At 46.4% G+C, this 27,494-nt stretch overlaps 1 protein-coding gene across 1 annotated transcript in view; it reads right to left on the bottom strand.

The window, feature by feature from the left end:
- The window catches only part of LOC144768204 (uncharacterized), a 41,466-nt gene extending 15,571 nt beyond the window's left edge, over window positions 1–25,895 (bottom strand). Inside the window, 2 exon segments of the mRNA XM_078651689.1 lie at window positions 24,078–24,851; window positions 24,854–25,895. Of these exon segments, the coding sequence (XP_078507815.1) occupies window positions 24,078–24,851; window positions 24,854–25,895 (1,816 nt within the window).
- Between the last annotated feature and the right edge of the window lie 1,599 nt (window positions 25,896–27,494).

Here is a 27,494-nt window from a genome sequence, read left to right on the forward strand (position 1 = left end):
AACCGAAATCTGGTCAAGAGGAACCGATGGTAGGGATTGTTTACTATGACCAAGTATGGTTCCGGTCCTATGCAGGTGACCAATGCATAGTTTTCCCTTACCCTGGGTTTTCCCATCTCTGTTTCCTCTCGCTCTAGGGAAAAAAGGTCCAAGAGGGCTTTTTTTGTTAAAGCAATATCTTTATTGGTTATTGTTTCCGGGGAAGTAAATAAACCAATACGCCCTATTCTCTGGAACCCAGCTCTTATGTATGCCAGCCAGGAAATTTTATGTACTTTGTCCAATCTCTGGCAATCCCTAATTATTGAATGGTTTAAGGTGATCTCACCATTCAACCATATTCTTAACCAATAAATCAAAGGTGCGATTTTGATCCGATCAGATATATACCCAAGTCCCAACTCTGTGTGAGTTGAGAAAGTAGGGGTTGATTGAGGAACGGAGAGTACACTTCTTAAGAACTTGTTCTCTACTAGTTGTAGTTTCTCTTCGCTTGTGTAACCCCATATTTCACACCGTAAGTTGCAACTGACAGACACTTGGATTCATATACTTTTAAGATTGCATTGGTTGGTTTAGCTCCCAGTTTTTTACTAAACCCCATAAGCCTTGAAACTGTCCTCATAAATGCCAGCGAGCGGCTATGATTTTGTGCCCGCCAAGTGCCCTTCTGATCGAAGACCACCCCCAAATAGGGAAATGTAGGGACCCTACAAACCAATTCACCATTACAGAAGAAGGTTTTTACTTTGTTATTTGAGATACTTCTTCCTGTAATGAGAACCTGGGATTTCTTGGCATTTACTTTCAGGTCCAGGTTTTGCATGAAGGAACCAAAAACATTCAGCAGTCTTTGTAAGCCTACCCCGGTTTGCGATAAGAGAACCGCGTCATCCGCGTATAGGAGAACTGGTATAACCATTTCCCCCACACGCGGACTGTCTGCGGGGACCTCCCCCAGAGTTTGTTCTAGGGCGTTTGTATAGAGTGTAAACAGCAAGGGTGCCAAAATGCACCCCTGCCTAACGCCCCTATCTGACCTGAACTGCTTAGTACACCTTCCGTCTGTATTCACTCTGATTTTGGCCGTAAGGTTTGAGTGCAGATCTGCTATGAAGTGCACTAAGGGTGCGTCTACCCCCATTTCGAGCAGGATGTTCCAAAGTTTGGATCTATTTACAAAGTCAAATGCCGAGGAGAGGTCCATGAACCCCATGTACATGGACCCCTCCCTGGCCACAGTGTACTTGTTAATTAAAAGGTGTAAATTCAAACATTGATCTATAGTACTATGTTTTGATTTAAAACCATACTGAGCTTTCGACAGGACACCTCTATCAGCCAAGCTATCGTTTAGTCTATGCAACAGAACCCGACCCAGGATTTTTACAGATGAGTCGATCAGCGAAATGGGTCTATAACAAGTGGGGTCCTGTCTAGAACCCTTCTTAAAGATTGGCATGATTATTGATGTGGCCCATGTAGAGGGGATGCTATCATGCCCTATTGAGTTAAAAACATTTGTTAGGACTTTTGCCCACAGCTTGGGTGCGGCTCTGAACAGGTCCGCAGGGACCCCACCCGGGCCGGGGCCTTATTTTTAGTCATTTCCCCTATCGACCTTTCAATTTCTGTAGTCTCAAACCTTAACGAATGTGCGACATGATTCACTGCTTGGTTCATGATATTATCTCCACTTTGAGGAAAGCTTTATATCTGCTCAAAGTGGGCGATCCAGGCCTCATCAGTGATGTTACAATCTAACACAGTATTAACATTGTTTGCAAACAGTGGCTGATTTATTATTTCCCAAAATCTAGAGCTGTTTTTCAAAACTTCTGGTGACAGCAGATCAGTCCATGCCTCATCTCGTAATTCCCTTTTTCTAATGCATACGGCTTGTTTATAGGCTACTCTATTTTGGGCTACCAACCCCCTATCCCTTGGGATGGTCTTGAGGGATTTAAGGAGTGCTGCATGAGCAGATGAGCACTTTTTATCGAACCATCTATTCTCCAAATTGGGTTTGCGTTTATTCTTGACTGTCAACTTTTGATTTACATGTGCACAAATAATGTTAAATGCATTTATTACATTTGGACCTTGTCCCGTTTCATCTAGGCAAGTGTTTATCTCAGCCCCTGAATTCTGTAAGATTTCTGATATAAAAGTCTCAGGGACCACTTTTCCCCAGTTTAGTTTCCTTCCTTGGCCCGTTGGTATAACCTCTCTTGCCTTCCTTTGGGGATCAGATCTTAAAGACAGTGCTCCCACTGCTGATAGTTCAATTATCACGAGATTGTGATCACTAAAGGTTGAGACCTCTGTAAAATACCTAAGGACTAAACCTAACAAAAAAGAAGTTAAAAAATATAATCAATGACTGTGCCCGTGTCTCTATCTCTCCCTTTAAATGTGGGGATCCCACGTTCCTCCTCACCACACCCCGATTCATAGAGATTCCGGTTAGCTAAAAAAAGTTCCAGGTACTTCCCCTGTTTGGTGTGCTCAAAGTGAGAATGTGCCGAAAACTGTGGACCTTCATACATCTTACTCCCACACTTATTTTCGCACGGATGAATATTTAGGTCCCCCATTAGGATTACTTCAAAGGAAATTGACCTGCTACTGTATAATGATAATAACTCCTCTAACATGTCAACATTTTAATCTGTGTCTTGAGAGTTATAAAAATTTAAAAATAATATATTGTCTGAATCTGTGGGAATACATCGAATGTCACTGATGTAGCGTTTGGTCGGACATTTTGTCTTCACGCTGCAACACACTTACTTTTATCTTCACGTTGCAAGTCATCACAAAATGATTCGCTTTACCACAGTCTATGCATATCTGTCCAATTGCAGGATATTTACCTTCGTGTGGAAATGACAGTCCATGTCTGTAACACGTTTTCTTTTTCTGTGGAGACAGGACATTGTGCCCCTTGGCCTTGAACCTTGTCTTACTTTTCGTGCTCATGACCGACGCACTTTGGGCGCCTACGGCCTCCATGTCAGTCACTTGGCAATAAGCACTCTTGTCAGCGCAAGCAGCCTTGAGGACTTGATACAAGCTCAGTTTCCATCAGCATTCGTCGTTGAAATGCATACAACAGACATCCATTGATTACTCCGAGGAGGGTTGCCTCCTCATCATAAATTAATTTAATTTACAGTGCTTTACCAAACATCCAGTCTTTGAACAAACTCATCAATGGTCGTACCTGGTCCTTGGCATTCTTGGCTGAATATGTATCTTTTATAATTCACATTTGTCACTGGCTAAAACTTGACACTAAAGGCCTTTTCCATTTGATCATATGTCTTTTCACCTTCTTGCAAATTCTTGTTCATGGCTTCTTTCACTCCTTCACCGGTCATGTTTCTCAAGATACTTTATACTCTTTTTCATCTATTGCATCTAAGAACTCTTCAAAAGTCTCTATCTATCCATCGATCGCCAATATTCTCTTTTTTTGCAATATCACACGCAGTTGGCAGTTTTAAGAATGCAGCAGCCGTGTATACATTGGAGGACAGTAGTGCTCTCTCAGGCACTTCCTGTGGAACTTGATCAGACAGAGCTTTTCTAGCACCTCGTGATGTGCTGGCTTCGGGGTAAGCCTTAATGGCTTTTGGAGCTTGGATCTCGTCCTGGCTCTCCATCGGAGCTCCGTATGTTATGGCTGTCTAAGGAGTTGTTCTGAGCCCCTTAGGCCGCAGCTTTGGTGGTAGGCCGACCTATTAGTCCCCCTGGCCAACTGGCCTTCTCAGGGGCTCTAATGCCCTATGTCCCAAATGTCAGGGCTGCTGCCAATGCAGCGGAATTCGCAGTGCGCAATTGTGCTGGGCAAAGGAGTGCATCTTACTCCTACCTCATTCAGAGAAGCCCCCAAAGGAATGCTGGCCTAAACATGGCAGCTGCTCACTACTTGCTGGGCAGCTGTGCAATCTAAAAAGATGGGCACTGGCACCCTCTGTCCCCCACTGGGATTCTAAAAAAATAAATGGGACCAAAAGTTGCAGCTTTCCTGCGCTTCGCAGGGCAGCTGTGGGAATGCACCGGCGGTCCTGGCACTCACTGTGCCTCTGGCGCCCAAAATAATGCCCCACAAGCAATGAGGACGGGCAAAGTACACATGGGAGTCCCGCCCTGGGACTCTGAAAATAAACTCTGCCCCAAATGTTGCAGTTGCCCACTGTCACGCGGGGCAACTGTAACGAAATCTGGCCAACACGGGGAAGAGCAGGGGCCTCTAGTTGGAGATTAGACTGGAGATGGGCCCAAAACGTTGCAGCTACCCGCTTCTGCGGCGCAGATGAGAAAATGCCACAAGTACCAACAATGTGCCTCGAACGGCACCAACACGGCGGTGCATTCAGCCCCCCTCACTCACTGGGGCTGCACTGGCAGATTTCTCTGGGTTCCGGTGGGTGGGAGCAGGCACCGACAACGTGACTCGTCTCTCTCCCAACCCTGGGACCCTCCTCACCTAGTCGGGGGGTCTCTCTCTTCTTTTGGTCCAAGGAACGCGGGGTAGGCTCCCGCCCGCTTCCTTTCTCCTTTTTCCACAGGAGCGCGGGGTAGGCTCCCGTCTGCTTCCGGCTTCTTGCAGAGCGCCCCGCCCACAACCAGGCCGCTCTAGTGAGAAGTTGGCCTGATATATGATATTTCAAGATTATATTTGGTAAAAACAACAGCAAGCTCAAATCCCACCGCTGCCACCAATGTGAGAAGTTGGCCTGATATATGATGCTCACTAGTTCTAGTGATCACCTTGTATCAGTCCAAACAACCCTTATGGTGATTGGTTGTAAGTCAATCTTATAGACCAGCTATCCTAATGGTAGCATGGACAAAGCAGTCTTAGGCTAAACTCTTTTGGCAGGTGAAGCCAGCTGATTTACCACATATAACCCCTTGAATACCAGATGAAAGGACACCACACAGGTTGTTATGAAAATAAACAGTATATTTATTAATAACAAACACTTCTGAACTCTTTATGAGGTCAGAGGGCTAAGCACATGACAATCTCTTAGGAAAAATACGATAAGTTGCACAAAATCACAATGGTGTTCTAGGGGCACGACAAACAATATACTAAGTAAATGGTATAAGGAAATCGATAGAAGGAATGGAGCTGTCCAGAGGCTGTAGGTTCGCTGGGACTACACTATCCTAACCTCAGGTAAGTAATAGGAGGCCCACGGGACACGTGTGCAGAGTGTGAACTCACACGCGAGATGCGGAACAAAGACAATGGACAGTACAGTTCGAGAAAAACCCTGACTGGTTAGGACTAAAACGACTGTGAATCTGGACACTAGGAGAGTTAATCTACCCTTGAGCACCGAAATGCTCTTGTTACCTCACCCACGGGCTGCGGGTGCATAGGTGCGAAGTCGTGTCGGGTTTCTGCGTTGAAGTCTATGGAGCCTGGAAGAAAAGATGCTGCAGGCGACCAGGTGGAAGATGTCCGGTGCGATCCACGGGTGGATCGAGGAAGAAGAGGACCGGAAAGCAGAGGGGACAATGTTCAAAGTCACAGGCCAGTGAATGGAGTGGAACCAGGAAGGAACCAGATGTCGTCGTCGCGATCAGGTGAAGAGTGGACGCTTGTTTCTGCAGCCACGTGGACCAGGAGGTGTCTTCGACGACCAGGATGGAGGCACGAGCTGTCCCACGCAGGCTCTCGCTGTCGGATCCGGATTTGGAGTCAACAGGCCTTGGAAAAGGCAACCCACGCAGTGAGTGGAAACGGCGTCTGGAGTGGACCAGGAGGGTCCGGGGTGCACCTCTTTTGGAAGGGAGCAAGGGCCAGTCTGGAGCGACCAGACCAGCAGTGAAGATTTCAAGGATCGTCGTCTAGGAGGTCACTAGCCAGCCCACAAGTGACCAGATAACGCGTCGAGCAGCAATCAAGCAAAAGGGCCCCATGCAGATCTCGTGGATGCTGGGGGGCTGGTCTTCGGTGCAGGAGCTGCTCGGGCTGGGGCTTCGCAATCCCCAAAGCACTTACTAGAGGATGCCTCTGAAGTCGTGCTGGAAGCGAAGTGCAGTTTCTTCAAGATGGCAGGTCCCACGTGTCTCGTCGCACCCACGGGTCTCAGCTGTGCTGCAGATGTGAGTTGAGGTCGGAGAGGTCTGGGAATCCGGGTCTCGTCGGGCTCTGAAGTCTGGATCCTCGAGGGAAGACGACAAAGTGAAGCCGATGGACGCTTGAATGCCTGCAGTTGCAGGGTGGACACTCCTTGCCCACAAGGGAGATTCTTCAGTCTTCTGTGGAGCAGAACGTCGAAGTCCAGAGTTTCTTCTTGTAAAGTTGTTCAGGATAATCTAATTTGGAATGGGACCAGCTCCTACCATTATTCTCCTAAAGGGGGCTGTACTGTGACTAGGTCCCTCCCATCGGTGGGACAAGGAAGGGGGGTGGCTACACCCCCTATCCTTTGTCCGGTTTCGCGCCAGAGCTGGTGCAGGGATGCCCCAGCAACTGGTTTGAACCGGTGTATGTACAGGACACCTTGTGTGCCCCAGGCATGTCTCATTCCTTTCAGGCCTGTCCTACCCAATACACAAAATCCTGTCTGGGTGGTGCTAGCACCTCCCAAGGCAGGAAACCCTTTGTCCGAGCCTCCCTCTCTGGAAGGACTCCCAGCAGCAGGAGATCAGACTTGTGTCTGTGGTGGCAGCATCCATTTTGTGATGCCAAGGCTTGAATTAACTTTAACCGGGGTTCGCAGTTACATACATGTCATGTCCCTCTAAAAGGGTGGAATGCTACCCCCGTCGCCAGAATGGGCGATGGGGTAGTATTCCAATTCGTATGACACCTTACTCGACATGTTTTGATAATGCTATACCAAAGTTAGCATTCAACCGCGAGGATTATAATGCACTTAAGAGTATATGGTATAGCGTTATCATGGAACAGCTATTAGGACTTGGTTCCGCAAGCTGCAGATGGGCTCAGCTCATGCCAGAGCACCATCTCACATAATTTCAAGCACTCTGCCTTCAGGATTGATAAGGCCTGCCATAGGAGTGACTGATAGGAGTATATGTGTCCATTTTAGGTTAGATATAGGTATACTATATCGACAGCAAAGGGTGATTACACCACCTTGCCCCAGCTGTCTTACCAGCCAGTTGTGTCTGTTTAGATGGCCAGCCAGGGGTGGCATAATACATGCTTCAGCCCCTGGTAGGCCCTGGGTACACCTATGCCCTGGGTACCTAAGGTACACTGTACAGGGACTGATAAGGTGGCCCAGTACCAATTGGTAAATGCACCTAAAGTACATGGTTGTCAATTTAGAGAGAGAACAGCTAGGCTGTGGGTCTGATTACCAGGCCCACAGCCAGGGAAAGTCGTAAACCAGTGAAGCAAAAAGCAAAAAGCAAAAATCTGGGGTGACCATAGGATTGCAGACCCTACTCTCCTACAGCTCTGCCTGGCTTCCGCGTCGCCGCGGGCAGCGTGGGGGCCCCTCCTGTAGAACCTCTGTGTTCTCGGCGGCGGCAGCCTCACGTCGGGGGGGCAGAACCGGCGTGGTGGGCTCACACTTTGTTTTTTTTTTTAAAGTACTAATACGTGGAAATAGCGGCAATGCGGGGTGGGCACACGCTCTTTCAATAAAGGTGCTTGCGGGGTGGGCACCCGCCGGCAGCACACACAATTGCGGGGTGGGCTCCCGCTTCAATAAGGAGCTCAGGGGGGTATCCCACACGCTGGGATTCCCTCGCAGCCTCGCACTGAGGAAGGGCCTGCTCCTCTCCCCTTAGGTGACCCAAATACAGTGCTCACGAGGCGCTAGGCCACAAAAGTCCTCAAAAAGGCAGAAATAAGAGAGACCTTGGTGCTGGGGAGACCCCAGCAAAGTGCAGCCGGGAAGGCCAGCATGCAGGGCGGTTCCTCCTGACAGAGTGTCCGCCCAAAGTAAGAACAGCACAACACTTTCATGGGGTCACAGCCCGTACATTTATAGGACAATTTCCTTTGTGTTACAGCATTGGGCTTGGGAAACCTGATGCAATTGATTTTGGAGCACTCGGTTTACCAGGCTCCTCTTCCCTATTGTTAGGTGGGGGCTCAGTGATCAAACGCACCACAGGGGGCGGAGCCAGCATTGTGGAGGGAAGGCACAGCCCTATTCAGGTCCCAGGTGCAACTCCTCTCTTCCATCTGCATGCAGATCTCTCTATTCATCACTGGGCTGACTCACCCTGTCTCCTGGAGCCACCTACACCATCCAGCCCCTGTCACTCACAAGCCAGACATGCAATTCACATTAGGCAGGCAGACACACAGCAATGCCAACTTCTAATAGTGGCATTTTTCTACCACTCACCATAAATCTTTGCACACCATTGCACAGCATTTATTTTCATAAGTCCATACATACTAAACTCGCCCCTGCACTCCTCTCATACCAGGGATTACCATGGACACACATATCCCCCCATGCATTCCTGTGGGAGGGCAGGCCAATCTCACCACAGGCACTCAGACAGCGCACGCACTCTACACTGGGCAACAGAGCTAAAGTGCCCAGAGGTCTAAAATCACTACCAGCATGTCAGAGCTTAAGGCAAAAAGTTCAGGGGTGAACATGCAAAAAGGGCCAAGTCCAAAACAGATGAAAAGTGGGCGGAGTCTAGGGAAGAGCGAGCGCTGCACTAAGCTTTAAAGTTACAAAATAAGCCTTAAACGGCACGGCTGAAGCGGCGAAAGGAGAGGGTGTTGTTTGTAGTGTTGCTTCTGGTGTATGCAGCAGAAGGGAGGTACGGTTGATGAAGCAATAAGAAAAAAATTTGAGTACACTGACAGCAACATACTGGTTACCTTGGACTTCTGCGCATTATATCCTAGTATCCCCAAATCTGGGGGGATTACAGCATTTTTTGGAAATCGGAGACACCGTTCTACTTGATTATTCTGGAATGCTAACAGATTTGATTACTGTTGGTTTAGCTAACAATGACTTTATCCGGGGAGTAGTATGGTTTTACAGCAAGTTGCAATAACTTAGCATGGTCAGATCATCAGGCACAATCTGTTTTAGGATTTCACCATATGCACTTGGCTCTTCACAGGGTATCCTTCAGGATCACAACGGTGTTCTGCTTGTTCTATCTGGTGGTGGTGACTTAACAGCTGCATTTCTTATCCCTATGTCATTGTTACAATTGTGTGAGATACTTTGTATATCCTCTTGCAGCCTTGAAAAAGTCTCTATGTCAAAACACGTGACGTCTGCCTGTCTGTAATGGATTTTACGTCTCAGGCGCAAGAAAGGTGAATAATTGTGACAACAATAAATCACAACAAACATCTCTGATCTTGCAGTACTTCTTTACTGGCCACAAGGCATGGCCATTGGACTTCGCTGAGGGCTTCAGTATTTCTCTGCTCATTTGGAAGCGAGGTGTTGGCAGGATAAGCCTCTTTGACTTAACGAGGGGGAGCAGCTGTCACTTATCACAGTTGCACATCACATAGGCTCTGCATGAGAACTCTCACAAAGGAGTTATGTTATGTTATTTTAATTTCGATTTATATAGCGCCAAATCACCGACAGGTCTCTTAGCGCTTGCTTTGGGAACCCGTCCTGGCTTTCCCTGCGAGATTACCCCTACTGGGCATCCCCAAGGTGAAGACCAGGCATCCCGCCGCGGGGGCGCCGTAGTGGAGATTAAGCAAGCTATTGCCCAGAGCTGCAGAGTGTGAACCCATGATTCAAGTAGGCACCGAGGCGAGAATTATCGACTCCGTGGACATTTGGGCTCAAGACCCTGCCGCGTCGGGAATTGAACCCTTGTCCCGGGTCTGACCTCTGCATCAGGGTCTGCCTCCTTTAACCAGTGAGCCACACTTCTCCACCAGTTATCGCTGGTCTTTCGTGACTCCAGACAAGCTGGACCCAGGGCAAGGAGGAAGCGGATGCCTGACACGTTATGGAGGTGGAAGCCTCTAGAAACACCTACTAGTGGGCGCCAGGTATAAATATTGGACTCCAGACCACAAAAGAATAAATGAGGTCCCAGTGCCACCTACTGTCCCTTCTGATACTTCATGCCAATAAAAACAACTCTCAACAAAGTCCCACAAAATTATAGTGTCAGAGACAATTTACATCAATAACACCTAGTGACCCTCCTAACATATCTCACCATTAAAATGAACTCTCAACCAAGGTCCACAATGCTAAAGTGCAAGATGTTCTCTTGCGAGTAAACTGTGTCTTTATATCGACACTGTTATTCTAAGCGTACATGGGGATTGTTTTGCCCATCTTCTTCCAATATTATCTCGTGCATATACGGTTATCTCAAGTTGATGCTGCTTCCTATCCTATCATGTGCCTATAGCAGTGACCCATCCTTTGTGATGTCTACTAGTCTATGCTGATATTGATATACTACCTATGATGTAGGTGTATAACTTGTATATATGCTCTCGAATATAAAGGACGTTTCTGCAGACTGACCAATAAACTCCATCACAACCTCCAGCTCCAAGATACCATGGCCACTAAGAACCCAGTGACATCAACAGGCCCTCTGGCGCTTTTCGGCATTCAAGGCCCCCTTTTCCTCAAAGGAATCCTACCAGATCGCCTTGGTGACCTTTTTCACACGCCTCTGACACTCGTATCCCACTCTTCCAAAGAAGTGCCCACCAACCGTCCACAGAAGGCCCCAATGCCTCAGCTGTTGGAGGCTGCCTCTTGACCACTATGCACACCTCTGAATGAGTCTCTTGAAGTCTAACTTTGGTTATCCCCAGAAACAACTTCTGAGTATCACTTCAACTTCGGGAGCGTGGAAAGATACGCCCCAACTCATTTCTGCAAAACCTCTCCAAACATGCTGCTAAAAAGTACAAACACAAAATCCTTAAAGAACACCCAGCGACACTAATAACAGACATCTTCTACAATCCAACACACGGAAGTCTTAAAATGGACTTCATCTTCTACACTACGAAACCCGCCAAAAGGAGAGAAAACGTCATTCAACACCTTCATGTAACTAATGCTGCCAATGTCCCTTATGGATCTAAACAAACTATATCCCTATCCCAGAACTTTAGCGGTGATCGGTCCATAAATATATACAGAAATGGGAACATCCTAATCCAAGCCACTGAAAAAAATAATCTATTTTCCACTTTCCGCCTCTCTGTGCCGCCATGCCATTCGCTCCCACCACCACTCCTCCACCCTCTCCCATGCACGCCCTCATCTACTAGCTGAACCTTCTACTACCAAACCCCCTCGCACTGCCCCCACCTCTACCCCCCCTACAGCCTCTCTGATCCCCAGACGCATTGAAGTTTCTGTTTTGATACCAAAACTACTTACCCCCTCTCCATGGCGCACCTCCACTGCCCAGCTTGACTTATCTATCCCTCTGGAGTCGTCTCAGTCCTCTAACCACAGCAGGCTGGATACTACATTAGCCCAGGAGCGGCCAGTGCAGGTAAGAGCAGTGGGGGTCTGGGGGAATGCGACAGACAACGACAAGGGAAAATTAAATAAATCATTTCCTCCTCGTTGTCATCTATTGAATCCCCCCACCCAGCCCCACCACTCTTACCTGCACGGGTCGCTCCTGCATTAGCCTCCGCCACAAACTCTGGCGAGCTCCATCACACTTCACTTCCTACCACTGACCCAAACGCCACTCAACTGATCCCTACAACAGCCCAGCTTGAACTCACAATCAACACTATTCTGGATGAAATCTCGTAAGAACGCAAAGATTACCTACTTCCTGCCCCAGCTTAACGCATCTATAGCGAACACTGATCCTGCCACAAACATACACTCTGATCCCCTATCCTTTACCCCTAGACAAACTATCCCCTATATCCATCACCAACTCAAACATAGATGCACCACGACTGAAATCACGCTACGGGAAGCTGAAATGCTGAGCAACACGTATGACAATGCCCCGAGCAAGCCTTGTCGCCGCCAGATCCCGGTCATCCTTGGCACAACTAGAACCCTGAACACCACTCACCCTCCCAGGCAGCCTACCCAAATAACAACCATCCAACCCTGTCAGCCTGGTTCAAGATCACTACCTATGCATGCTACTAAACTGTCAGTCAGCAGTCAAGCATGCCACTCAAATAGCCGAAACCATCCTAGGACACAAAATTGACTGCTGCTTTTCAACTGAAACCCAGCTGAACGACCACTCATCCTATTTTATCAATTTCCTCAACCCACAGGGCTTCTCAATCATCCGGAGGACCGCTAAGATCGTATTGGTGGTGGATTAACCATTATACACAAAAACTATCTGTGCTTACCTCCATTCTTCAACACGAAATACCCTACCTTTGAATATGTAGGAGTTCAACTCTTGTCCAAAGACCCCAATCTATCAAAATTCATGTAATCTATCACCCACCTGGTAAAAAATGACACATTTTTGAGGACTAAATAAACCTATTAACGCAAAACTGCCTTAAAGGCAACACAGACATTCTATTAGGAGACCTGAACCTGCACTTGAACAATGCCGATGATCCAACAGTACAAGCCCTATCCACCCTCCTGGAAGCGAACGATCTCACCCAACAATGCAATAAACAAACTCATATCAAGGACTCTACCCTTGATGCAATCATCTCTAAGCAGAACACCTTATCCCTCCGTTCTATCCTAACCACTGACTGGACTCACCACCACCTAATTCTTTTTAATCTCAATGCCATCCAACCAAAGGCCCATCCCCAAAATACCCGGCACAAGCACTGAGCGAGGAACATACATTGAATCTCCCAGGCAGAGTTAGAAGCGTTAGTCAGTTCCAAAATTCCAAGGTGATGATCTCACCGCCCACTACAACAGACAAGCATTTACAATGCAATGGTCTCGGCATTATTAAAGGTAGAGCTATTGGCATTGCTCATTAAATTTTTTTTTGTTTTTAAAAAAAATCATAAATAAATGGCATTGTCATTTACAATGCCAATAGCTTAATCGCATGCAAATGCATGACCTATTGCATTTACACCCACACAGAGCCACACACACAAAGCCACACACACACTCACAATCTGCACTCTGCACTCACAATCTGCACTCTGCACTCACAATCTGCACTCTGCACTCATAATCTGCACTCTACACTCTGAATCTGCACTCTACACTCTGAATCTGCACTCTACACTCTGAATCTGCACTCTACACTCTGAATCTGCACTCTACACTCTGAATCTGCACTCTACACTCTGAATCTGCACTCTACACTCACCAAGCACCAGAATGGTTCCATAACACGAGAGAGAATCATGCCCCACCAATTTGGAAATCACTGTAGGGTGAACACAGTTTAGCTGTCTGTCACAGTTCTTTAGGTATTGTGATTAACTTCGAAGTAGCCCTTTTTCATTAATAAGGATCGTCGCAATCCCAAACATGTCTTCTTGGGCTGTGGGATAAAGCACATCGCCTTATACGGATCTCAAAAATGACCATACCTTCTTAGGGACTTAAACTTCCAGGCAATTGCTCTTCTCAGTAAAACTGGATTTCAGAATCAAATAGTCTCGAAGTTTATCATACGCCTCAAGCATACTCAAGTTTGAAGGTTCGTGGGGAGAGATGACATTGCTTAATTCTGAAGCATTATTTATTTATTTATTTATTTATTTTACCATTTATTAAGCGCACTGTTACCGGGCAGGTGTCCTGGCGCTGAAATGATATACTTTCTCCATACGATGTTAGTCCCTATAGATTAAAAAGCCATGTTTTAATGTTCTTCCTAAATGTCATTAGGTCAGTGCTTTGTTTTAGGGGGAGGGGCATTTTATTCCAGATACCAGCTGCTCCGGAGATAAAACTGCGACCTCCCCATCGAACTTTCCTAATACGATCAGTCTTGACAAGCCATTTGTTGGATGATCTTAAATGTCGGCCTGGTTTATACAGCTGGAAGTGTTGTTGAAGGAAAGACGGACCTAGTCCATTCACTGCCTTGAACACTATGCACAGTGCTTTGAACATCATACGTTTCCGTACTGGGAGCCAGTGCAATTTGCTCAGTTCCCCAGTGACGGAAGCAAACTTGGGTAGACCCGTAATTAAGCGGACAGCAGCATTTTGCAGCGTCTGTAGCTTATTCAAGATCCCTTGCTGTGCTTGCAAATACAGACTATTGCAGTAATCAAGGCGTGACAGCACTAATGCTGTCACAACAGTTTTCCTACTGCTAGTGGAGAGAAAGGGGAGAATTTTCCTAATTGTTTTTATTATCCAGTGAACAGAGGATGAGAGGGCATTGACTTGTGCTTTAAAAGAAAGTTGTTTGTCAATGAGTACCCCCAGATTTTTTACTGTCGTGGCAGGTATGGGTGGTTCTCCCATTTCTTGGGGCCACCAATTGGGGTCCATAAGTTGGTCTCGTTGCCAAAGAGAAGAACCTCTGTTTTCGAGGAGTTCAATTTAAGGCAATTCCTAGCCATCCATGAACTTACTGCAATCATACAGTCCTGAAATCTTGCTGCTGTTCCTTCCTCTCGACCCGGGAGCAGAGATACCACAATTTGTGTATCATCTGCATATGATGTCAATTCAAAGCCAAATGACCGAATCACCGGGGCGAGGGAGGAAATGTATATATTAAAGAGGGTAGGGCTCAGGGAGGAGCCCTGAGGAACCCCTCCTGGGAGTGTAAAAGGAGTAGATTCAAAGTCTCCCAGAGCTACCACCTGCACCCTGTCCGAGAGGAAAGATTTCAACAAGCTCAGCGCGGCTCCTCGAATTCCGCACCCCTCAAGGCGGTCCACCAAAATACTATGGTGGACCGCATCGAAGGCCGCGGACAAATCGAGGAGCACCAAGACTGCCCGTCCGCCCGCGTCCATCACCTTCCTGATTTCTTCGGTGGACTTAATAAGGGCAGTCTCAGTGCTGTGGCCTTCCCTAAATCCGTGTTGCGCCATGTCAAGCCCTTGAGAGGATCGGAGGAAATCACAGAGCTGAGCATTCATGGCCCTCTCAATAAGCTTGGCCGGCAATGGAAGTCTAGCTATGGGCCGGTAACTATTGGGATCTGAGATGTCCAAAGTTGATTTTTTAAGCAAAGGTGCAATGGAGACTTGCTTCCAACACAATGGATATTCTCCCCCTTTAAACATTGTGTTAAAGACTTCGGTTAGCATAAATGAGATGGGAGTGGCTGCAAGTTGAGCCACAGCAGCTGGACAGGGATCGTGGGGTGAGCCTGATTTAGTTCTTAGTAATAGCTTTGTTATTTCTTCTACTTTTACTGGGCTGAACTCCACGAGTTCCGAAAGCTGTGAGTTCTTTTGTATGGATTTGTGGGTTCCTTCATTGAGCGTCAGCCTCACTTGATGTTCCAGGGCAGCAAATATTTGCTCTACCTTTCCCAAGAAGAATTTAGCAAGAGTCTCGCATAGCTCCAAGCTAGGAGGAATAGTGACTGATTTCAAAGTACTTAAGTTAGTCACAGTCTCAAAGAGTTCTTTAGAGGAATTCTTCGCGATCTCAATTTTTGCGGAAAGATAAACGCTTTTTGCTTTTTTAATCATTCCTTTGTATGTCTTAAGCCTGGCATTAAGTATCATTTTGTCTGCCTGTGAGTATTTTGTATGCCATTGGCGCTCTAGTTTTTTACACGACACCTTATAATCGCGTAGTTCCTGGGTGAACCAAGGAGCAGATGGTATTATACGCGTAGGGCGGCAGAGTTTGGGCTGGACTAGGGAGGTACAGGCATGATCTAACCAATTTGTATAGCTTTCAGCGGCTTCATTTATATCTGTAGGAGGCGAAAAAGTGGAGGCTGACAGATAGTCCTCCAATACTTTGCCATCCAAATCCTTCCAGAGCCTACAAAGCTTGGCAGGCTTTCTGTCTTTTCTTGCTCTATTGGGCTTGAGCGGCTAAATAAGCATTAATAGGGGGCCTTTTATACAGGTAAAGTGCACACTCAAGTATCAACAAGATTTAACCCTCAACCATATGTGGCTTTCATGCCCAGCACCACACTGGAGTTGCACCACTCTTCAGCATGGGGGCACTTTCACCATAGAACATTAGCAATTGCAAAATAATTGTTCCTGTGTATGCAGAAATAGGCAAGACATGCCATGATTTCGATATCTGTGTTGAAGTAAACTCATTCCAAGCTTTTTTATGCAGCAAGCACACCCCTTACCATAATCTGTTGAGAGTCAAAAAAACATGAAGTATGTGGGCACAACAATTCCAATGTTCTCACATTTTTTCTCTCTCAGTTAAGCTTTTCCTTCCAAAGTCAGAGTAATTGTGTTAAATGTGATTAGAAGCACATGAACACATGATTTCATACACAGTATGCTTAGATTGAGCATATTACAATAATTATTATAGGAGACAGTGCACGCCTGGGGTTTTGTACAGATGACAAGTAGCTTATCGCGTCAGTATGAGGATTGCACCTTAGTATTTCATCCCAGTGCCACAGTAAATACCCCTCCTCCCTATAGTAGGCAGGAGAGGCCTTCCGGGAATCCATAAGGAAGCCATATTGGACCCATAGTGCACTTAAGGGCTGGGCCACCGAGAGTCCTCCCTTTGTTGCCTTTTTCTATGGTGAATCCCTCCCTAACACTAACCCTTAAACAACATGCCACTGATCAGTGTACGTTATATTTCTTGCTCTTGAGTTTTTGTACTAACGCTTCCGATGGTGCACAGTGTTCACAATCCACGAACTGGTCTGCAGGAAAGTGGGTGCGCGACTCACAAAGCTGGCAAGGGATAGCCACCTGTACAATATCCTGGCCTTACTCCGCTAAACAATGGTGACCAATCTATTTAAAAATCACGAGGCAGAAGAAAAAACAAGCAACAGATGCTTGTTTGACAAAGGACCTTTTTATTCTGGCTAATTAAGCAGTTGGAAGGCCACGCTATGAAAGAAGGCTAATTAACCCCTAGGAGAAGGAAGGCAATACTGCACAGGCCCAGCTGCTGAATGTGACAAGATTAGCATTTCCCTAAATTTGATGGCCAAAACCTAGGCGCAGCAATGGCCTTACAGAGCAAGCATGCTCCACTGTGCTTCGGATGACATCTAAAAGAATGCTGGACCGGGAAACATGACAAATGCCATACACTACAAATTTCAGAATCACCTCGTATCCTGCTGCCTCTATGACATAATCCCAGTCACAAAATCCTATTCTTAGTTGAATGTCACTCTCCTGTTTGCCCTCTGCAGGCAGCGCTGCCTCCCCACACGTAAGGATCACAGGAGACCATTATCCACACAACGTACGCTACCAACACTTACGCACCCCCTTATCCCTGTGCATACAATCTCACTACTCACCGCTGTAGCCACCAGCCCACAGCACAGTACACTCAAGGAAGCCGCCATAGCTGCCAGGCTGGCGCTTTTGCAGTGACGACACCAGTGCGTGCCGCTCGCGGGAATAATTGAATCGGAGGGAAGCGAGTGTACAGCGATCAAGTGGCAAGCATAAACTCAGGGGATCGGAGAGTAAGCATAAACGTTTCAGTCCGATGTCTGCATGCGAAGGATGATGTAAGGCGTTCTCGGAGGCTGAGCCAAATGACACATTTGCATGGCTTGCATGACACTTAGTATCCCGAGTAAACGCAAGGCAGCAATGCCAGTGTAAATAGATACATTTTAAAAATGACTCCCTTTTAAGAATCAAATGTTTTCTAAAGTCCTTGAAATATCTGCACAAATTACTAAAGTGCTGATGCCAGAAAGGTGACAGTAAAACTGACAACGCGCGTTAGGTGCACAGATCCTATCAGTGCAGCTCACGGTCAGCATCACAAGCTGGGGCAGTTAGGCACAGATCAGAACTACAGTAGGCATATGGTATTGAGCTTAGCCAAAAGGCAGCGGAGCGCTGCACAGGTTCAAAGGCAGGAATACGTTCAACGAGTCATCGGAGAGTTAGCTGATTCTTGGAGAAAAGTGAACTTTTTCTTCATTGTGCTGTAGTGTTCGTTAAGAAGGCGAATCTTAAACTCTATCCTAAATAGGTATCCCGGTAGGCATGATCTCTGGTATCACAGCTCGCGGGTATGTATGTAGGGAGCTGACGAAAGGCATCAGACACGAAGACTACAGCCCTCCCCAATCCCCATTCCCTGAAGAAGCTCTCTCAGCCCGTTCCGATGGAGGTGGGGAAGGCGCGTCAACCGCAGAAACAAAGACGGCTCCCGGAGAGCCCGCCCGCCTTCCCCATCCCGGTGAAGGCCCGAGGTCCACTCACCAGCCAGCCGGAGGGGTGAGAATGAGAAGCGGAGTCGCACAGACGACGCGAGGGAAGGCACAGCCCCAGCTTTGTGCATGCACTCGAGGACCGGCTTCGGCGAATACCCCAGAGAGTGGACCATGGCAAAGACGGCTCCCGGAGAGCCCGCCCGCCCGCCTTCCCCATCCCAGTGAAAGCCCGAGGTCCACTCACCAGCCAGCCGGAGGGGTGAGAATGAGAGGCGGAACCGCACAGACGACGCGGGGAAGGCACAGCCCCAGCTTTGTGCATGCACTCAAGGACCGGCTGCGGCGAACACCCCAGAGAGTGGACCATGGTCGCTGAGACTGTTGATGCAGTGGGAACCGTGTTTAATAGACTACGCACTTAAGAACACTTTTTTCTTGTCCTAGAGCGGCAGCTAGGCCTTGTGTGAAAGTACAGCGCAAATTAAGAACAAGGGATAGTTACCTCATGTCCGACGCTGCTCGAGCAGCAAAATGGCGGCCCCAAACATCCAAAAATTTTGGATTCGGGGCGTGCTTTTGGGTTCTGAGTGACGGGTGATGTCACAGGGCTAAAGAACGAAAAAAACACGCCCCCGAATCCGAAAGAGACAGGGCTTTATTGGAGTGACTCCATTCTCCTCCAATGGCTGGTCTCGGTTTAGGAAGCCAGCCAATGGAGAGAATGGAGGAGAGAGGCGGGTTCAAAGCCCCTAACTCCAAAACATTAATTCTTCGGGACTCCGCCCCACACTGCTTCGCAGTGAGAAGCGACAGTCCCTCGACCTAAAAAATGGGAGAACTACTTGACATAGAATCCCCTTTGAAACTCAAGAAATCATAAGTATTCCTTCCGGATCTTGGTTTAACAACGACCTTAACAAAGAGGCAACAACTCCGATTGGCTGAAAGAAACTGGAGACAACAACCCTTGTTATCACATCTTGCGATACAGGGAGCTAAACACATAAAATACAAAAAACATATCTTCAGAGAAAAATCCCCCTTCTTCTGAGTACAACTTGACCGTTCTAGGAACAGACCTAAAGACCTTCTCAACATCATCAAACAGCAATCCTCCTATTTCCCTCAACACTCAATAAATGACTCTACCATGCGCTGCAAAGAGTTTGAAACATTCTTCTCTGAAAAAATATCTAACTTTGAAATCTCTCTTGACCCCCTCATCTCTCCGTCCTACACCAAAGATGTCCCCCTAGCAAAGAGGGTCTACCCAAGGCCCTACCTCCAACTAATGATCATCTCATCAAACTCACCCTATGCCAGTTGGTCTGAATTCGACTATGTCCCTTCAGAAGAAGTGCTCAAATTACTCGCTTGCATGAAACCAACATCGCACAATTCTGATCCCCTCCCTCCTGAGCGTGTCAAGAATCTCAGTCACATCATATCTCGCCTGCATGGACCAAAATCATCAACTCCTCCTTTTCGAGAAGCTCCATGCCAACCTCCCTCAAACTCGGCCAAGTCACCCCCCTCATCAAACAACACGGACGCCGACTAGAACAACCTTAACAATTACAGACCTAGATTTATTCTCATTTACCTTCAGAAGCAAGTCTCATCAAAGCACAAGAGTGCCTGACGAACTTAGAAGTCCATACGCTGGTACTTTTCAGACTGGATTATTGAAACTCTTTCCTGTCTGGCCTTCCCCGAGAAAATTAGCATCACTGAGAGAAATGCTTCATACAGTTATCTTCTTTGTGACAGGTCACAAAGTGTTTAAATCACATTTCTTCTATACTTCGCATCCTACAATGGCTTCCAATTGAAGCAACAGACGAATGTAACACTGAATGCATCACCCACAAAGCCCTCCACAACTCCACACCCTCCTACGTGGTTGAAAAACTCAAAATCCCTGGATCTGAATAAGGATCGAGAATTCGCAAAGTCCTCCTGCTGGAACAAGCGACATTCAGGCAAGAACGCTTTATAAAGCTCGCCTTCTCTGCCAGTGTTACAAGGATCTGGAACTCCCTCCCACAACCACCTTGAACAACCACAAGTCTTGCCACAATTAAAAAGGAACTCAAAATCCTCCTATTTGAGAGACGCTCTGAATAATAAATCTGTGATCGCTTTTCTGCATCCACTTTTCCAATGTATCCAGATATTAACTGTTTGAACTCTCTCCCCTGACGTGATCTGCGGGATTAGTCTATTGCTTATCTGTTATTTTATGGCACATCTAATCTGCATTTTGGTGTGTCTTCTTTAGAAAAGTGCTTCAATGACCTTCAGCCAAGATTGTACTATATAAAACCACAAAAATAAACACATTTGGTATAATAAAGAGAAACCAGAAAAACCATCTTTTTGAAAAGTTTGTGCAGCTATGTCAAAAGTTATTAGCAAAGAAATAATTACTTTTCAATAGAAACTCTTATAACCACAAACAACGTGGGAGGGAAGGAAGGAAGAGCGCGGAGAGAGAGAGAGAGAGAGAGAGAGAGAGAGGGGGTGAGAAAGAGAGAGAATCTACCACACTCCATCCAATCCACCCGATCTACCCAATTCCACCCAATCTATCCCTCTCCACTCCATCCATTCCAACCCACTCCATCCAATCCACCCCACTACAATCCACCCAATCTACCCCATTCCACTCCACCCTAATCTATCCCACAACACTCTACTCCAATCTATCTAATTCCACTGCACCGCATTCTACCGAAACCAACCCCATTCTAATCTAATCCACTCCACCCTACTCCAATCTACCCTACCCCACTCCACCCCAAACGTACGTATCCCAATCTACCCCACTCATATCTACTCCAATCAATTCCACCACCCTCTACCCCAGCCCAACCAAATCTAACCTACACCACTCTATATAACTCCACTCCATTCTATTCCATTCCAATGTACCGCAATCCAAACTACCCCAATACTCTGCACTCTAATCTACTCCACTCCAGTCTTCCCCACTCTACTCCAATCTACCTTCATTTCACCCCACTCTTTCCTAATCTATCCCACTCAAATCCACCCCAATCCATCCTACTCCACATCAATCTACTCCACTCCACCCAAATCTATCCCAATTCAATCTAACCCACTTGACTCCAATCTACCGCAGTCCACTCTATCCCAATCTATCCCCCTTCTATCTACCCCACCTGACCCCATGCCACTAACTTTTTGCCATGCCGAACAGCAGTCACACTGGTGTACATAATGGCTAAAACTTATTGCCAAAGTCAATAGCTTTCGGATAGGAGACACCTATTTGCTTTGACAATGCTTATTTTCACTGGCTTTTTTTGATCATATACACACGCAACAGTTCCCTCAGCCAACTCCAAGCAGGCACAGGTGTTCAACGGTGCCTGGGCACAGCAGGGGATTCCCTAAAGGGCCTGGCTTATGTTTTTATTTTTTTTATTTTTAAGGGTTCTCGGACACTTTCCTGGGGTTCTCGGACCCTTGAAAATGAACATCACAAATGTCCACCAGGGTACAAGGCCAATTACTGTGCCTGCGCTGACACCTGCCTAAGAGACAGGATGGCACCACAGCTCTTTATGGCTTCTTTAGTATTCTTACAGGATGCGGGGAACAAGTCTCTTCATCATGTAATGGTTCAAGATATAGCCAGCCAATCAGGGAGCTTCAGGTCTGCAGACCCAACTTTGGGTTTACGTATCCAAAATGGATGGGCGAAAAAGCTCCCTCAACCAATCGGATCCAATATATTTTTACATTTGGGTCCACGAGTCCAGATGCATGGACCATTCATGGGCTAAAGGTCCAGCTACCTCTATCTTAAAGGACTAGTGGCTTAATTTGAGGACCACCAGTCATTATATGTGTATATATATAATTATATTACATAGGATTCTGTAATCCCTGTATAAATGGCAGTCTCTATTTTCTTTATATAATCAGAAATTTGTGATGCACCAAGTCAGTGATTATGAAGAAAAGACGTCAGAACTCGGCTTTTATAAGTTATTACAGTCGAGTCCTGAGGGCACAATGCCTGCTGCCAGCGCCAGCAGCTGATGTGAAAAGAAGGTCAAGTCACGAAGCATAATTGAAGCAGCTGTTTAAAGCAACAAACAGAACTTTGCTTTTATTACTTCTGCTGTATGTTACTAGTTTACTATGAGAAGCAGGGGGATTATGTTTATCAGTTTCCTTAGATAAAGGAAGGGTGGAATCTTTCTGCATGTTTCTACACTCTCCGAGCTAGTGCAGCTTTTTTTAAATGGACTTTTATTGAACTATTTCTAATATCTTTTTGCAACAAATATCTAACAGTTTTTTAATGTTTACTTTCGCACAAGAAGTTTTATGTTCATTCTTCATGTTTGCAAACATGTTAGCTGGTGCGTATGTAGGAGCTAGGCACCAAGGTTTGTGGGAAAGGTGATGGTGTGCCCATGTATTATACGGTGTGACCATGTATTATACGGGATAAAGTATCACCTGGTGCATATTATAAGATTATTGCAAGTCACCTCAGAGTTCCATAACCTTATAAAGGAATTCTGCCTTCCTCGTTCCTCTATATGGTTATGGAACAACTTGTTGACTTGCAATATCTTAGAAGGTGCGGCAGGGGGTACTTTATCCCTAATATATTTTCACTGAATATGGTTAAAGTGAAGTTGTAGATGGCTTTGTTAAAACACCTTAATGGGTCTTTAAAAAAAATCAGAAATTCACTTACAAACAAGGGTAAAGTGTATATATGGTTAAGACTTAAAGCTGAACAAACTCCTGACATGTGCAAGTTATGGTTACAACCACAATCCGTAACTCACACTATGGGTGTGCAAACCCCAACTCAGTATGTTACGTGTGATGATGCGATGACATTTTACACAGTTAGTGAGTTTGCTAAAGGCAGGATGCTGCTGTAGGGAGATCATGGCTACTTTTGTCTGCTCATAAAACAATTAACTCTCTTTACTGAGCTAGAGGTTGGTTTGTGTATCTGTCTATCATGAGGCCGTGTGCACTGCAGGAGAACCCTGCAGTGACAACAACATTCCTGGGTGGCCCTGCTGTTGAGGCCGAATACAGACTAGGATTTTTCTATCAGGAACTGGAGATGACTGCGTTTTACCCAATGTAACTGTGCAACTGGAAACACAGTTCCCTCTCTAGACTGCGCATGTCTGCTATTCTCAATGAACACCACATCACTTGCATCTGACTATTAAGTGTGATTCCGGCCAGTAATTCCTCCCATGAATAGCTCTATTTCCAGTTCCTCAGCCTGGAACAGGGACGGACAAGGAACGACGAGAGCTACTGGCCTCCTTGTCTCATGCAGAGTCCCATAACCAGGCCTGTTCCTGCACAGGAAGGATGTAATCCTGTGTGGATACAGAGAAGAGTGCAGGGACACATCTGCACCCTGTGTACTCGTACTCTGGGGGTCAGTATTGCTCAGGGGGTTCCATCCAAGCCAAAATGATCCCCTCTGAGACTTTTTCTAAAATCTGCCCATATGCATTCTAAAGAGGTTACTGTGGTTTTTTTTTTTTTGGTAGAGTTTTATATAGCGCGAACTAGACCCGAACCGAATCAGGTATCAGAGCGCTTTACATAGCACCAGTTACGTTACATGAGGGCACACTTCATTTTTAGGCATGGGGAGTTTAAGTGATTTGCCCAGAATCACAGGAGGTTTTTGGCGTCGTTACCGAGACTCGAACCCAGATCCCCAGGTCCAAAGTCGAGCGCCTTAGCCGTTAGGCCAACCCCTCTCCCCTTAGTGCACTCCGTGTGTCCATGTATAGCGAAACACATACCTGGGGTGGCTTTGGACGGCAATAAATGTGATTTTGTATTTCCTCTCTCCAATGAGTCTTCATCTGCAGTATTTGTATCAAGTTCTAGGAATGATGGAGGAACAGACTGACCCCGCTCCTCTGGACAGAGCCGTTCTGGCTTGCAGTTCTGATGTTGATGCTGTGATTCAGAGTGCAGTAACTTGTTGTTCTGATCTGAGCCCTGTGCATCAGTACAGGGAGTTTCTAGCTTGTAGTTCCGATTTGAATCTTGCTCCTCAGGGTGCAGTGGTTCCACCGTGTTGTTCTGATCTGGTTCCTGTGCTTCAGGAAGCACTGACTCTAGCTCTCGGTCCTGTGCCGCAGTGTGCAGTGGTCCTAGCTTGTACTTCTGATCTGAACCGTGTGCATCAGTAAAGGCCGTTTCTAGATTGTCATTTTTATCTGATTCCTGTGCTTCAGGACGCATTGATTCTAGCTCGTAGTTCACGTTTGAATCCTGCGCATAAGGAAGTTCCTGCTTCAAGCATAGGTGTTGCTGGAGGCACTGGGTTTGTTGTGACCCCAACTCATCAAAGGACAACAGAACAGACTCTAAGTGTTCATCTGGTGACATCCCATCAGGTGACAGGGGTTGTAGGCTGCGGTTCTCCTGGGGATCTTGGAAATCAAAACACATCAATTCTTCCTCCAAGGGATCATCAGGTCCGGTCCCATCTGGTAGCGTGGGTTGTATACGATGGTTTTGCTGTGGTTCGTGTCCTTCAGGAAATAGCGGGTGTGGGCAGAGGTTTGTTGCTGGTCCCAGCTATTATCAGACAATGGGGATGGTACTTGCTTCAGGGGCTCATCTGGCTCCCACTCTTCTGGGAACGCCGTCTGTACGCTCTGGTCTTGCACTGGTGCCTGCCCATCAACACATTCCGAGTGAAGACACCGCTTTGCCTCCAATGATCTGCCTGGAGGATCTGTCTGAGGGCACCGGGATAAAGTACAATCCTGCTGTACTCCATTTTTATCTGGAAACCCAGTTTGCATGCACTGGTCTCGCTTCCACTTGTGTACATCTGGAAACCTAGGTTGCAGGCACTGGTCCTGCTGTGACTCGTGTACATCTGGAAACACAGGTTGCATGCACTTATCCTGCTGCGACTCGTTTACATCTGGAAATCCAGGTTGCAGGCACTGGTCCTGCTGTGACTCGTGTACATCTGGAAACACAGGTTGCATGCACTCATCCTGCTGTGACTCGTTTACATCTGGAAACCCAGGTTGCACGCACTGGTCCTGCTGTGGGTCACATCGATATGGAAACATTGGCTGTCGATAAAGGTTTGGCTCCTCTGGACGCCCTTGAAGATAGGTTGGAGAAGAGAGCGTACAGTCCTGCTTTGGTGCATGCCCGTCAGAGAACACTGGCTGAAGACACAAGCTCGGTTCCTCTGGCCTGTCCAGTTGAGGTGTCGCAGGAGAACAGCTAACAGCACAATCTCTAATGCTCGCTGGACAGACCACCTCCAAAGTCACTCCAGCATTATCGAGGGAACCTTGATCCTTTTCTATCCAGATTTTCTTTATCAGCCCAGCGACTCTAGAAGGTACGTCCTTCACAGTATTCATCAGGTTCTCCAGTTTGGCTTCCAACTCCTCCAGCATGGATAAAAGGATAATGTGGGGCAGGTTCTCTGAAAGCTGTTCCAGGTCCTGGTCCCTTTGAGCATCATTTCGGGATCTTGAAGTTGAGACGTCATGGAGAGGTAAAGACGGGACTTTGGCTCTTACGGATTCACGTGAACACTGCGCTGTCACTTTCTTTCCTGGAGCCCGTCTTCTCCCCATTCCGGTATTTTGATTTTCAAGTCTCAAGTGTCTGCAGAGGAGAGGAAAAGAGAAAAGACAACACGTTATCACAGGACAACTAGGTCAAAATACTCCTTCCCGTCTCACCAACACAGTGTGATCAGAGGAAATTGCGAATTTCTAAAACCAGCAAAAAATTAAATCATTAAAATTTAACAATATCCATAACATAGTTCATATATTATGAAAGGTATTGATTTGAAATGCATTTTCAACACTATGGGCCCGATTCACAGAATGAACTTAAGACTCAGTCCTAAACTTACTACTATTTTGGTATTCACAGAATGAACTTACTACTTTTGGTATTCACAGAAGTTAGGATTTTGTCTTAAGTTTGTCTTAAGACAAACTTAAGACAGACTTAAGACAGACTTAAGACAAAATCCGAACTTCTGTGAATACCAAAAGTAGTAAGTTCATTCTGTGAATACCAAAATAGTAGTAAGTTTAGGATTGAGTCTTAAGTTCATTCTGTGATTCGGGCCCTACGTCTGTTGCTTGGTCTGCTCAAATTGCACACTTTTATTAACAAAATTGAATACTGTAACAGCCTTGCAGCAATGAAAGGTTTATAAAACCCTAGCAGACAAGACTGCGCTATCATTCTCACTTGCACTGTACACCTCTCTTTTGCAATATTCAGTTCAGTGACTGAAGCACGCGCCAACATACCAAACCTCTACAGGATCTACAAAATACTTCTAATGTCATTACATATATAGGAGCATGTTCAACCTGGGGTTTCTTGGAACTGAATCAGAAATACATAAAAGAGGAGACAACCAATCAGGCCAGGGAAGAATTTAGCATGAATAGGCTTCTGGGCTGTCAGATTTCTGGGACAACACTTGAAGTTAGATTCTAAATGGATTTCGCTGGGAGAGAGATCCGAATGGAAGGAGCTTGTACCACAAAGCAGCGTCCACCTGATCTGATCCTCTGTAATTTTGGAATAGAAAGTAAATTCAAGTGAGGCGATCTCTGGTTTTGTACGGGTGTATGCATTTCCACCTGGCTTGCAATGAAGTGAGGGGCTAGACCTCTCACCCCTTTAGGGCTGAGGCAGAGGGTCTTAGAGGGGATTTGTTATTTCAATATAGGTGTGGCGCGTGCCCTCCTCTGTAGATCATGTAGTAAACAATCTGTGTCGCTATGAATTACTTGTAGGCTATGAATGGTGATACTGGGCATTCTTACAAATACTCGGTTGGCATGATGAGATCTAGATAGGACTGCGGCCACCACTATTGCTTTTCTTGTCTAAAGCGGTAGAAGGGGGGTTATTTTCTCAAGCAGTTTCAGCACAAATCTGTATTTAGATCCTACTGCTCCAGCAGCTGGGTCTTGCTAAGATTGCTATCGATTATCACTCAGAGGCTTTTAGCTGTGGATTTAGGCTCCGGTAACAATCTCTTTTTTGTTGGAGAGTAAAGTTGGCTCCAAAGATTGGTCTTATTCTTTCAAATTACAATCTCAGTTTTGTCAGTATTCAGTTTTAGCTGATTCAACCTCATCAAGTAATCATTAAATTGCATCATATTTTGAAACTGGAGTGGTAAGGCGGACATTCTGCCC

This window comes from Lissotriton helveticus, chromosome 1_1 (genome assembly GCF_964261635.1).
Source record: "Lissotriton helveticus chromosome 1_1, aLisHel1.1, whole genome shotgun sequence".
In the NCBI taxonomy this organism is placed as follows: Eukaryota; Metazoa; Chordata; class Amphibia; order Caudata; family Salamandridae; genus Lissotriton; species Lissotriton helveticus.